General features: G+C 41.2%; 1 protein-coding gene across 1 annotated transcript in view; it reads right to left on the bottom strand.

The window, feature by feature from the left end:
* Positions 1 to 13,018, bottom strand: part of PKHD1 (PKHD1 ciliary IPT domain containing fibrocystin/polyductin) — a 235,402-nt gene that overhangs the window by 60,103 nt on the left and 162,281 nt on the right. Inside the window, exons 56-59 of the mRNA XM_072926279.1 lie at positions 12,133 to 12,285; positions 10,918 to 11,799; positions 9,432 to 9,594; positions 7,353 to 7,513 (exon numbers count right to left, since the gene is read on the bottom strand). Coding sequence (XP_072782380.1) covers positions 7,353 to 7,513; positions 9,432 to 9,594; positions 10,918 to 11,799; positions 12,133 to 12,285 — 1,359 coding nt within the window. The remainder of the gene's footprint in view (positions 1 to 7,352; positions 7,514 to 9,431; positions 9,595 to 10,917; positions 11,800 to 12,132; positions 12,286 to 13,018) is intronic.

Genomic DNA, 13,018 nt, shown 5'->3' with positions numbered 1-13,018 from the left:
CTTATACAATTTTACATATACAGATATATAAATCTCTGTGTATATATACATTGCTCTAAGCTGATCACATGGAAAACGAACAATGCCATTCATCTCACACATCCTGGATTCAGAATTAAGGAAAAAGCAACCCTGAAAAAGGAAAATAGCTGTTTATTAGAGTCTGAAATGCAGGTGACTGTGAGGAAAAACAATTTGTAGTAATCCAAAATGGACATGTGCAATGGCTACCTCAGCCCCAAAGCTGACCTTGTTGCTACATCCCCAAGTGTGCCCAGTTCCTCTCTGATTCACCAAAAGAAATCATGTAAAGGAGCGATTTTCATGAAGTCTCATGGTGGCATCCAGATCATACAATCACAGACTGGCTCGCACTGGAAAATATCAGAAGTGCATCTTGCTCCACCCCCTGCCATGGGTGGGGACACCTTCCACTATCCCAGGTTGCTCCAAGCCCTGTCCAAAATGGCCTTGGACGCTTCTGGGGATGGGGAAGCCACAGCTGCTCTGGGCAACTTGTGCCAGGGCCTCAGTACCTTCATAGAGAATTTCTTCCATGCCTCTAATCTAAACCTAGCCTCTGTCAGTTTAAAGCCATTCCTTGCTCTGTCTTCTTGCCCAACTGGTGGATTCTCCTCCCGCATAGTTGTCTCTCAGTCTGCTGTACTGAAGTTGGCAGAGCTGATTTTTTAATTCAATCTGTTCCACCATCTCACCCTAATCAGCCACCACATTGACATAAAAGATATAAAAATAACTTAATTTCCCTTTGGATTACTCTAAATTTTGTTCTCCCATAAGCATTACAAAAGTCCTCCCAACTTTATTCTCTGCTTTGGTCTCAACTTAATTAAAGTCTGCTGAAATCTTTACCAGAGAAGTGTTTTCAGGAAATTTAAGAATTACAAGCATTTTCTGATCATATTAGGTTTGGTTTTTTATGAATGAATAGCTTGGTAAGAGCTCTTTTAATGTCCTCCATTGCTACTTCCAACTCATTTTGCATGGGCCATTTATTGCAGAAAAAGCAAATTTCTATTTGTGAACGGCAACAACAGAAAAGTTCCAGAGGAAAACAATGCTGATATTGCATTGTTTCATTCCTTGCAGATCTACCAAACCTGCATTTTCTTCTCAGACATCTTTAATTACTGACTACAATTATGCATAGCTAGTGTGGCTAATCATATTCCTGGGAATATTAAATATTTATGGTTCAACATTTTCACCCAGCTTTAGCCCTAACTGATACTGCCAGCCTGTGTCTCAAAATTCTACACTTTCCCAACTATTATTTGAGATATTTATTCAATAACTAAAATTACCAGAAGAAATAAAATTGCACAAAAATCTTTGACCCATAACATGAGTTGAGAACTGTTTTTATCTACCTCTGACATTTTATCATATTTCTGATAAACTTAGCAAACTTCTACATATTCATTTATGACTTTTAACTTCAATGTTACAATTCAAAGAGTTTTTGACAATAGCTTTTTATAAAATTGCGTGTTGAATGTCTGCATAGCTTGCTTCAGAATAGCATTTACATATTAAACGTTTTCTTCTTTATGATTTAGAAAATGTACTGATTACCTCTAGAGTAAGCAAGACTACCGAGCAATTTTACAGCTTTAGATTTGTCTTGATTGAAAATGACATAGGAAAATATAATCTCAATTATTTGCGGGTCAGGTAAAAATTTTAGTTGTTCACAACACACTGATCCTCTCACCAATAGATAAACATGAAAGTTAAGTCAATTAAAAAAAACACCTGTTTTTTTAAGAATAATTGAAAAAAAAAAACAAAAACAAAACCAAAAAAACCTCCCTTCTATAACTTTTTGTTGGTTTCTTTCTAATTGTAGCCAGAATTTAAATGTTCAGTAATGTCCCAAAATATAGTCCAGGAATTTTTTTTTAGTTAAAAGTGCTATGTAAAATTCACTTTGGTCTCATTCTAGTCAATGCGACCATAAAGTTCCACCTGCCTTAAGAGGGTAGGGTGTTTTTAAATTCAGGGTCTGACTGTCAGGTTTCTGGAAGGATAATTTTTAATTCAATGACTGACCTTAGGCCAGCCACAAATTCTCTTCTCTTCCTGGAAAGCTAGTGTCAAAATAAACGTCCATCCCACTGAGGTATTACAGACCTAAATTTCACTGATTCTTCTACTGTATCCAAAGAACTTACAAGGAGTTGTCAGGTTGTAAAGTAGAAAATAAATTCGATTATTCACACAAAATGCAAGGAGCACATGCTTACAACAGAAAGGAAAAGTGCATGAATATACATCAGATAGCCCAGGGCTTCATCATCCCCCAGTAAACCAGAATCAGAGAGGACTTAAGGAAGGACACAAAATTGGTGAAAAGGATGGAGAACCTCTCCCATGGGAAAAGGCTTAAGGATTAGGTGTGTTCTATCTGGAGGAGACAAGGCTCAGGAGAGAATCCTATCACAATATTCCAGTACTTACAGGGAAGCTACAAGGAGGATAAAGCTCTTTCTTCTAAAGGAGACACATGGGGAAGACAACGGGCCACAGGTACTGCTTGCACCAGGAAAGGTCTCATCTCAATATAAGAAATAAGTTTTTTTCACAGTGATGGCAATCACTGGGTATTGTAGTTGTCCCATCCCTGCAAGTGTCCAAGGCCAGGTCAAACAGGGCTTGGAGCAAGCTGGGATGGTGGAAGGTGTCCATGCTCATGGCAGGGGGATGGAACAAGGTGACCTTGAAGGTCCCTTCCAAGCCAAACCATTCTGTGAGTCTCTGATTTATTGGAAAAACCTCCCCAGGGACATGGTAGAGTCTTCATCACATCCTCAGTTTGAGGTTTCCAAAATGCATTTGGACAGGGTGCCAGATAATGTTCCGTCTCCACACAAGGGTGGACCAGATGAGCTTTTGAATCCACTTCCAACCTGATCTGCTTTATGATTTTACAATTTTCAGTTCAAATTTCCTTAAATTATACCTAGAATGTATCTGTCAGCAGGAAACATAAGTCTGCAGGCTCAAGACTAAAAGTTGAAAGACTTGGTTTCATCTCTCTGTTTCTGTGTATTATCCATGTAATGAGTCAACCTCTCTTTGCTCAGTGGAGAGGACATTAGTAAACTCTGGTGGAAGTTGCCCCTGCCCATGACAAGAGATGGAATCAGATTACCTTTGAGGTCCTTTCCAACCCAAACCATTCCAAAATTCTGTGTCAACACTGGAAACAACAGAAGCAGGGACAGCTGGATCTTCCACCAGTTTCAGGTCCTCAGCTACATTTCCACCAAGGGAAGGCAATGAACTTCGATGGGTCTGGGAGTCATCCCAGATTACAGACGTGAGGAACTGTGATAACACAGTCCTATGAACACTGCAAAAAGCCAGCAACTGGCCAATCCTACTCAAGGATGGTTGTATCAGCTGCCCTTTGTGGAGCTGAGGTTTTAACCTGGACAGAGGAATCAGTTGAATACACAAACTGCTCACTTATCCTTAATTCCCCAACAAGACACTCCTGTTTATAGCTAATTCTGCTGTACAGCTTATGATTCTGGTATTTCCTGTATCATGGAACCATTTAGTGCTCCAGGCCTGGCCCCAAGCTCTTTTGCAAGAGGCTTGCTCTACACATGAGTTTTAGGAGAAAAACATTTTGTCATCCAAAAATGGCAGCTCAAAGAGATTTAAATAATTACAAATTCATGTTAAACTCATTAAATTGTTTTGGATAATTAAAAAAAAGGTACTTTGAAAGTTTCTCATAAATTATTTAGGGAGGAGGGTGTTGGAAAACACTTCATTTTAAACTTTTGCAACATTATATTTAAAAGACAAAAAAAAAGACTAAAAAGGACTCATATTAAAAAGTAATTATGCTTTGTTGGACTCAGACCCACTTTTGTTGTTACTCCTTTTTTCTTGCAGTAGAAATAATAACAGCAACAAAAATCTTGGATCTGTTCCCTCCTGTTTTGTTCTTTTTTTCTGAATTTCTGTGGTTTATCCAGAAAACTAAAACTTCATTTTGAAGTGAACAAATCTACTTCTTCAGAGAGATGCAATAAAAATCTCAGTCTATGAGCAAAGAGCAAACTCAGTGGGTAAAAGTTCAGGAAAAGAAAGGGGGGAAAAGTGGGTATAGAAATAATAAATTTCATAAATTCTATATTAATTACATATTTAATAAAAGACATGTGAATCCAGGAAGATCAGTATAATTCTGAATGATCCCTTGTGCCCCAGTTATGGCTCTTAAGACCTCTTCCCGGTGATATTCCTTATTCTGATAAAACATCTCCATGGCTTTTTTGTCCCTGAAGTCTACTGAGAATTTTGGTTTGCTCGCCACAGAGTAATCAGAGTATCTGAAAATGGCTGAGGGACAGTAATTTCAATCTGATTGGCCAAACTAGAAGCTTGAAGTGAACATAAATATTTATGTTTATCATAGAATCATACAATCACAGACTGGTTTGGGTTGGAAGGGATCTGAAAGATCATCCCATTCCAATGCCCCTTCCAAGCCAAACTATAGTTTTATAGATTTTATAATTCTGTGACAATACCTCCAACTTCACAGGCGTTGAAGCATTGTCTCACCAAAGGGGAATCTGTCCCTACAGAATCATTAAGGCTGGAAAAGACCTCCAAGGTCATCAAGCCCATGATGAATGAGTGAATGCCACCAAGCCCATGAAACCATACCACAAAGGGCCACATCTTGGTTTTCTTAATGATTCCAGGGATGGTAGCCTCCCCTGTCCTGGGAAGCCTGTTTGAATGGCTGACCAACCTTTCTGGAAAGAAATTTTTCATAATAGCCAACCTGAATTTTCCCTGGTGCAACTTCAAGGTATTTCCCTCTGACCTATCACTAATTTCCTGGGAGAAGAGGCCAATCCTTCTTTTCAGGATGCTGTAGAGAGTCCCCCTGAGCCTTCTTTTCTCCAGATTAAGGAACCTCAGCTCTCAGAGCTGGTCCTCATGGGACTTATATTCCAGACCCTTCCCCAGCTCCTTTCCCTTTGTGAGTCCACTGCAGCCCCTCAATGCCTTTCTTGCAGTGAGGAGCTCAAAACTGAACATGGGACCTGAGGTTTGGCCTCATCAGTGCCCAGCACAGGGGGGATGATAATTTCTCAGGTCCTGCTAGCAGGAGATCAGTAGGAGCAGGAAAGGAGCTTTTACTCCAATTAGTCTATCCTGGGAGCCTGCATTGCACCGTGAAAAATACCCAGTGCTACAACTTTCCAGAAAGAGAAGTAGAGAAGGGAAGAAGACAACCACAAATTCACTTTACCATAAAGTTGTGCCTTTCCTAATGTCAACATCAAGACAAAAGGAACCATAGGTCAGAATGAGAAATGCAGAGGATTTTATCACACATTTGTGAAGGGAAGGGGAAAAAATCCCCATTCAGATTTGGGCAGCAAAAAGAAAACACAGCAATTTTGTCATAGCTTCAGATGCAGGCAACATTTATCATGTGCTGTTACCTTCATTTCACAATAAGATAAACCTGGAGTGAAGGTTGTACCCTCAGTGCACTTTAGATGGTGGTGATTCCTCTTATACCTATGACTGTGTGCTAGGATGTGCTAAAAATTGTGGGAATCTGAATAAAATCCAGGTTTTGTATGCAAATATATTCATTAATATGCAGGTGCTAAGTGGTAATAGTACCAGAGCATTAGTGCTTAGATGTGATTCATAATTAGGGTGGAAAAGGTACAATAAAAATCAGTGTTTGCATCTAGACAACACATAAATCAACCCTGTAAGCAGCCAGCTAAAGCAGGATCCTTAGAGGAAAAGCCTTACACATTTTGTTTAAAGATTAAAGTTCTTCTTGTGTTTAATCAGTTTTAGAGTGTGAAGGAAAACAGGATTAATTACAGTCCCTCCCATCAGTCTCCCATACCGGCAGAGTTACAAACGATGCATCTCTACAGCAAAATGGCCACCATCAGCAGCAGGCACAGGGAATACTAATTGTAATTAAAAAGTTTATTTGGAATCAGAGAGCTGAGTTTTAATCAGAATGAGAATGGAGCCTTGCTGTGGGAGCCTTCAGAAAGTGGTTACTGAGCAGAATGGGCTTTTTTTAAACAGAGAGGGGACGTCAGACTTCTGAAGTGGGTTTTCAGCTTGATTATCTCCTCAGTGGGATGTGGATGAAAATCCTTGTGGGGCCAATTATTGGTATTATTTTGCAGTTTTATGGTGGTTTTATGGCATGTGCCCCTCAATGCTCTCAGAGGACTTTGCAAGGGGCAGGTAGAACCACCAGTCATGGAATGGTTTGGGTTGGAAGGGTCCTTAAAGATCATCTTGTTCCACCCCCTGCCATGGGAAGGGACACCTTCCACTATCTGAGGTTGTTCCAAGCCCTGTCCAACCCAGCCTTGGACACTTCCAGCAATGGTGCAGCTGCAGCTTCTCTGTGAAATCTGTGCCAGGGCCCCAGCACCCTCACAGGGAAGAATTTCTTTCTACCATCCAATCTAGCGAGTCAGACCCTAAAGGGGCTAAGGATGAAATAATACTGCAGTGTGGGTTCTCATCTTGTTTTTTCTACCTCTGTCGAGGTCGGGATTGAAGGCACTTGAGACGGTATTTCACACTCAGGTGTTTATTATTTCTCATCAATGTTACAGCATCACAGCCGTGAGTTCTGCAGTCTTTCATTAGCACAGCACAAAATGGCCAACTATCTCTTATTACAAGGACTTTTAAGATTAAATTATCCAATTAAGAAACTACACCTGGATTATTTTCCCTTTTAACCCAATAACTGATCTCTCAATGCCCGCAATCCAGACTTTTCTGTCCAATTACAAAACATCACCCAAACGCATGAAGAAGGAAGAAGGCGAAGAAGAACAACCTGCCTCCGCCCTAAAACTTCCATCTTGCTTCATATTTATTTCTATATTCTAAAACCCCAAACTCTAGGTTTTCCACCCTGTGATATTACACTCTTCCAACCAACTACACACCCGTAATCCCAGTGCTATTAATCAATTTTGGAAGTCTTCTCCACAGCCTCAGGTCAAATGCAGTGCTCTCTTGCAAGTCTGTGCCTTTCAGCACAGAAAGTTCAAAATTCTCAGCACCCAGGATTCCAACACTGCAAGAAGGCAGAGTGGCACTGGTGGGCACAGAGCTGCACACTGAGTCACCCCAAAATTCTACAGCACAGTTCACTACATCCTGCCTGGAAAGGAATCACGCAGACTGGGACTACCATGACTTCAACCTCAGTTGCAGATCTCAGTGAAAGTCACATCTCATGACTCAAATTTCTGCATGACTTTGCAAACACTCCTGTCAGCACAGGAACTTACCAGCTTCTGAGTAGAACTGCGTCCATTCAAATTCTGACTTGGGGAAAACAGAGACAGGTGGCTCCAGATGCAGGACACCTCCATCCAAATCCTTGAAAAGGGCTTTCGTTGAGCCTTTGCATCTCTTTTCGGGGAGCATGGTGTCTTTAAAGGTTGGTACACTGGTAAGGAGGAAAAGTAACATTATTATTAGTGGCTTCGAACAGCCAGAAAAGCCTAAGCCATTAACTACTGGCTGCCACAGAGGAAGGCACAGGACAGGTGTGTGGAGAGGAACTCATCTCACTGAGACAAAATATAAGAGTTGAGCTTAATAATTTCCTAAACAAGGGTCCATATTGACTATAAAAGGAGGTCATTGTGTTTAAATAACATGCCTAATTTTTGGAACACTAACATGTAGTGAGCTGAATTGCTTTAAATTGCAGATTGACTAAAGGTTCAACACAGCATAAAAGAACTGGTGAATCGAGCATCTCACACACATGGCAGAATTCAATATGAGAAAAAAAGACATGAACTCCAGCCAAGTCCATGCAGACATTTTCAGATTGCTACATGGATTCACATTAAACCTGGAAGAAAATGCAGAATTTTTTGGTCTCAGGCTGAGAAAATCCGATTGCTGGTACCTTGAATGGTGCGAACAGGTATGGGCAGAGATTTGCAGTAAGGGCAGAGGAACAAAAAGGCCAATTCCCCCAGTCAACCAAGCTCAAAAGAGGCAGAGAACAAAGACTCCTCTGATCCTGACATTTCAGTTCTTGACCATCTCTCAGCAGATCCAGCATTTCTTCTGGTTAGGTCTACCAGTAGGACAAGCAAAGTTCTTAATGGATTTGCTATATTTTCTGATGTTTTTATTTCCTTTCTTGCTCAAAGGCAGTGCTCATCTTCTTCTTGACAGGATATATCCATCAAGATATCCCTTCAGGATGCTGAAGCAGAACAATGCAGCCACATCCTGGATCAAGCTCAGCAGCTGCAAAGGTGGATTAAATAAATGCATGCAGATACTGCATGAGGAGCACTGGGAGATGTAACCACCCCCAGAGGCTCAGCAGCCTTCCAAGGAAGCATCCATGTGCATTCCTCACATTTGAAACCACCAGCTCTTGCAGTGGACTGGGTATTCAGCAGCTCACTACCAGCAGAATATTGTGGGATGGATACAAGAGTGAAACATAATGGGAGCTGACAAGCTGGACAGGGCTCAGAAATCTACACGCAAACTAATGCCCAGAGCAAAAAGCAAAAATATAGAATAAAATAAGAAATTCTGGCAGAAGGCTGGAGGGGCTCTAAACATAGCAGTGCGGGACACCTCCAATTATTTTTGACTGGCAAGTGTAGTCCATGCTGGAATTTTTTTTTGCTACTTCGAGGCTTTCCTGACATAGCCTCTGCATCATGTTCAGTGAGTGCAATAAATAAATAGGCATGTGGTTTCCATTGGATGTGGTATGTCTAAACCACTGCAACCAACAGTGACTTAAGGTTACAGATGAAGTTCTCCCCTCCCTCCTCAACACTCACAGATGATATTCTCCCTGGGCAGGAGCAGTTCTGGCAATCATTTGACATCTCACAGCCTGCCTGGTACTGATCAACATTTCTGATGTGATCTCGCAGGCACAAATCAAGCCACGCTTCCCCGACCAAAAGGACATTCCCGGTCTCAGGGATTTTTTCCTGGAGGTCCTGACATTTTCTGAAGCCTGAGGCTGAGAAGTCAGAGATGCTCAGGATAGGGGTTTAAAAAATGGGATTTGTGAGGCTTGCTTTGCTGCACAAATGTCAGGAAAAGAAGAAATCCAAGAGGATTCATCTGGAGGTGCACCTTGATGGAATTCAAAACTCAAATTATAAAAGATTACCCTAAACTAAATTTGGTGGCATTTTTCTGGTTTTTTTTCTCCTGTATTTGAGTTTTTCTGTGCATGTTTGTTTGATGTCAGAGCTTGTTCATTTTTGTCAGAAAGGAGCAGTACAAAAGCAGATATGAGAGGAGGATAGATCCAAAGCTGTAGGTGTTTTGGGTTTTTTTGAAAAAATATAGTTCAGAATGAAGCATTTTACCTCGTTGGATGAAAGTAGAACTTATCTTTCTCACTGACATGAAACATCCTTGATGTCTCTGCTGTGATGAGAGGCATGATGCCTAAATGATCAGCATTTGACATGATACAGACATCCCTGTCTTCACTGTAGCAGCTCTGTGTAAAACCAGTAAAGGTGACTTCTGCCAAGGATTAAAAGAAGATCAAGGAAAGAAAAGTGGTTAAGAGTGCCATAACTAGAGACAAGAAAGTTGTTTTTTCCATGTGATGTTTTCCATGTTAAGATGTCCCCCCATATATATATATATCTGTGCAAATTATTTTTAAATCAGACTAACAGCATTGTTCATAGATTTTCATGTGGCTTTAGAATACTCTGTAGCCAAGTTACATCCTCAGTTGATACAAACCAAGTCATGCCATAGGAAATGCAATCAAAGAAATAGTAACTGAGAGAGAAAACAAAAAGCAAGAGTATTTAATATATTTTCATTTGAATAAGTAAGAACCAGTTAAATAACAATCTGCCTTGGATGGTTTTTCTACTTGCCAGAGATTAATGTAAGACAAGCAGGGTGTGATGACACATACTTGGCTCTGGCACTCAAGTCTTGTGCAGCTCCAAAATCCATATTGTGCCATTAATTTTTTGTGAGATTCTGTGCAAGTCTATTTTGTCTTTCTCTATCTCTCTTACTCCTCAGTAAAAAGGGGATAATGAATTTTCTTGCAAAAGTAAGTAGTAGTGAGGAATAAAGACATGAAAAGTAGTGAGGTATTTAGATCCCACCATTGCAACCAGCTATCAGGGTTCTGCTATATTCAAATATTGCTCTAGGGACTGAAAAACTCATTTGAAACAAAGATCCAGGATACATAACAGACTTCTATTCCTCTTGTGCAATCTCTTATACCAATAAAGGTCATAACTGCTTCTGTGAGTTGTAGTTCTTATGTTCTGTGACAATTCTATCCAAAGTGTGATATTCACTTCTCAGATTTGGTATCTTTATTTAGGTGGAGGTAACTGGATTATCAATTGGAAAAGGAACACAGAAGGAAGGTATGTGTGAGGTAGAATCTGTCCATTATCATGGGACATATTTATCATTGAATTATAGAATCTAAGAATGGTTTGGGTTGGAAGGGACCTTAAATATCATTTCATTCCAACCCTCTGCTATGGGCAGGGGCATCTTTGACTATCCCAGGTTGCTTCAAGCCCTGTCCAACCTGACCTTGAATACCTCCAGGGATGGGGCACCCACAGCTTCTAGGGGCAATAATTATCCTACAGTAGATTCAGGAAGTGAAAAATATCAAATAATATTTTTTTCTTAATTAAACTGTATCAAGTTGTGGAAGAATTCTGTTATCAGTTTCACTGAGGCTCTGATTTCTCCAACAGTCCACTTGTGGGAGGCTAAAACTTCAACTGGAAAAAATGAAATGAGTGTAGAAAAGCAGTGACAGAACAGTCTGGTCAGTGGAGGCAGAAGACCAACCTTTCAGCTTCATGATTCCCGGGGCTTTTGGACAATGCCCAGAAGTTTTGTGCCAGGGATGCTCTGGCCTTTGGCTGGGAACGTTGCTAAACGTGGGCCATAAAATCCCGACACGGCCTCTTAGAGGGTAGCGTGGGGGTCGGTCCTGGGCTGTTGGATCAGCTGAGTGAGGCTTGATCCTGTCTCTAAGGCAGTCAAAAGTCGAGCTTGTTGCGACAATGGTGGAGTTTTTAAGTTCTATGAATTTTTTCCCCGTGTAGCATTGCTCAGTGTAGGCACAGTGCACCACTGCCAGGAGTCCCACGGTGTTGTCCACCAGCACCAAATTTTCCACAATAATGCTGCCTCCAAGGTGGAGCATGACACCATAGTCATAATTCTTATAGGACAGAAAACCTGTGATTCTAGTGCAGGTCTGAAATCCATCTTCCTGGTACAGGTGGATGCCATGGAGGCTTGAATGGGCCACATTTCCACTGCAATATTCTACAGGCAGTGAACACTCCTGGCCCCTGATATGGAAGCCAATCCTCTCAGATCCTGCCACAGCATTGCCACGAAGGGAGACACCAGCGGCCAGGTTCATCTTGATGCCAGCAACCCAGTTTAATGAACCTGCTGGCTGCCTGCTCAGAATAACAAGGCTCCTGATGAGGGAGTGATTTTTCCCTTCCAAATCAATGCCAGGTCCAGTGGTGTTGAACACCACATTGTCATACAACAGGATTCCACTGCTCTCAACTGCTTTAATGCCAGCTCCACAGCTGCCACTAATGCTGGATGACACCACTGAGGACCCCTGGGATACATTCCTGAATTCAATGGCAGAAAGGTGATGGGGCCCAAAATTCAAAAATTGAACATTTAAGAGTTGAAGAGCACCTGCAATGAGATAAACGGAATGACATAAAAGCTAATTACAAAAGAACCAGTAAGGACAACCATGTTAACAACAGTCAGACATATAATAGATGGCACTTTATCAGTGTATTGTAGTGATGGGTATTTGCTAATAAATATATACAAAGTCATAGTAAAACCTTACAAAATACAGAGCAGCCCCTCCTAAAAGATCTTCAGTCTTTATGAATTTTTACTGCTGCTCATGTTTCATACTTGCTGACAGTCAGTTTGTGCTGACTTTCATAGCACATATGAATGGATACACATGTTGCTGCACCTCTTTCTTGGGCAAAACTGGTGAATCTCAGCTACCTGAAAACTCCATCCCGCTGGAGTCTCTGAAGGGTCCCACCAGCATCCTCCCAGCACAAGCCACATCCGACTGGATCTGCACGTTCCGTGTGAGGAGCCCAACCTCCGCGGCCAAAGGGATGCTTCTGCCATCTTCTGTGTCATGGGGACGCCCTGGGGAATTTCAAGAAAGCAAATGTGATAAGTGTCTATCATACCTATTAGCTTACTTTGAGGGACATAAATCCTGACAGCATCTCTGCAGAATCTGCACTGACATTCAGGTGTGTTTCACCCCCAGCACAATCTGCGTGCATCAACACAAAACCGGAAAGGCCACCTGCCCATCAAATATTCACTGTGCGCTTATATTTTACCAGGATATCTCATTTTTAGAACAAGAAGGTGCTAAACCTTTCCCCTGCGGTGTGCAGGTGCCAAAGCAATGAACAGGTTCACACTTCATTTTTTCCGAGCTCTGCGTGCTGGAGTTACTCTTCAGCACACTGCAGAGTTGATCTCCATGAATTTCCTCAGGATCAGACTAATGCCAAAATGCAAAATGCCAGTCAATGCCAAAACCCTCTTTGCTACACAGTTCTTGTTTGTGTGTGATTTCTGAAAGGATTTTAAAACACTTTCTTCAATGCCTTTCTGAAGGAGACTTTTTTGCTCAAGTTTATGCAGCTGTCTAGCTTGGATTAATTTCAGGTGACTTTAGACACATGCAGATGTGATTTAGTTAGACTGGTTTTTATGCGTGATGGAGAGCAACAGGCAAATCTCAAGTGCAATTTATTGTGTACTTTATATACCTGCTTTAGGGGCAGATAAAATACGAGTGAGAAGTATGTATTGTATGTATTTTTCTGCTTTAATTATCAAGGGACCTGAGAGTGACTAGCTC

The sequence above is a fragment of the Taeniopygia guttata genome, chromosome 3, assembly GCF_048771995.1.
Source record: "Taeniopygia guttata chromosome 3, bTaeGut7.mat, whole genome shotgun sequence".
NCBI classification, from domain to species: Eukaryota; Metazoa; Chordata; class Aves; order Passeriformes; family Estrildidae; genus Taeniopygia; species Taeniopygia guttata.
The sequence above is the reverse complement of the archived record's forward strand: the minus strand, read 5'-3'. Positions and strand labels throughout refer to the sequence as shown.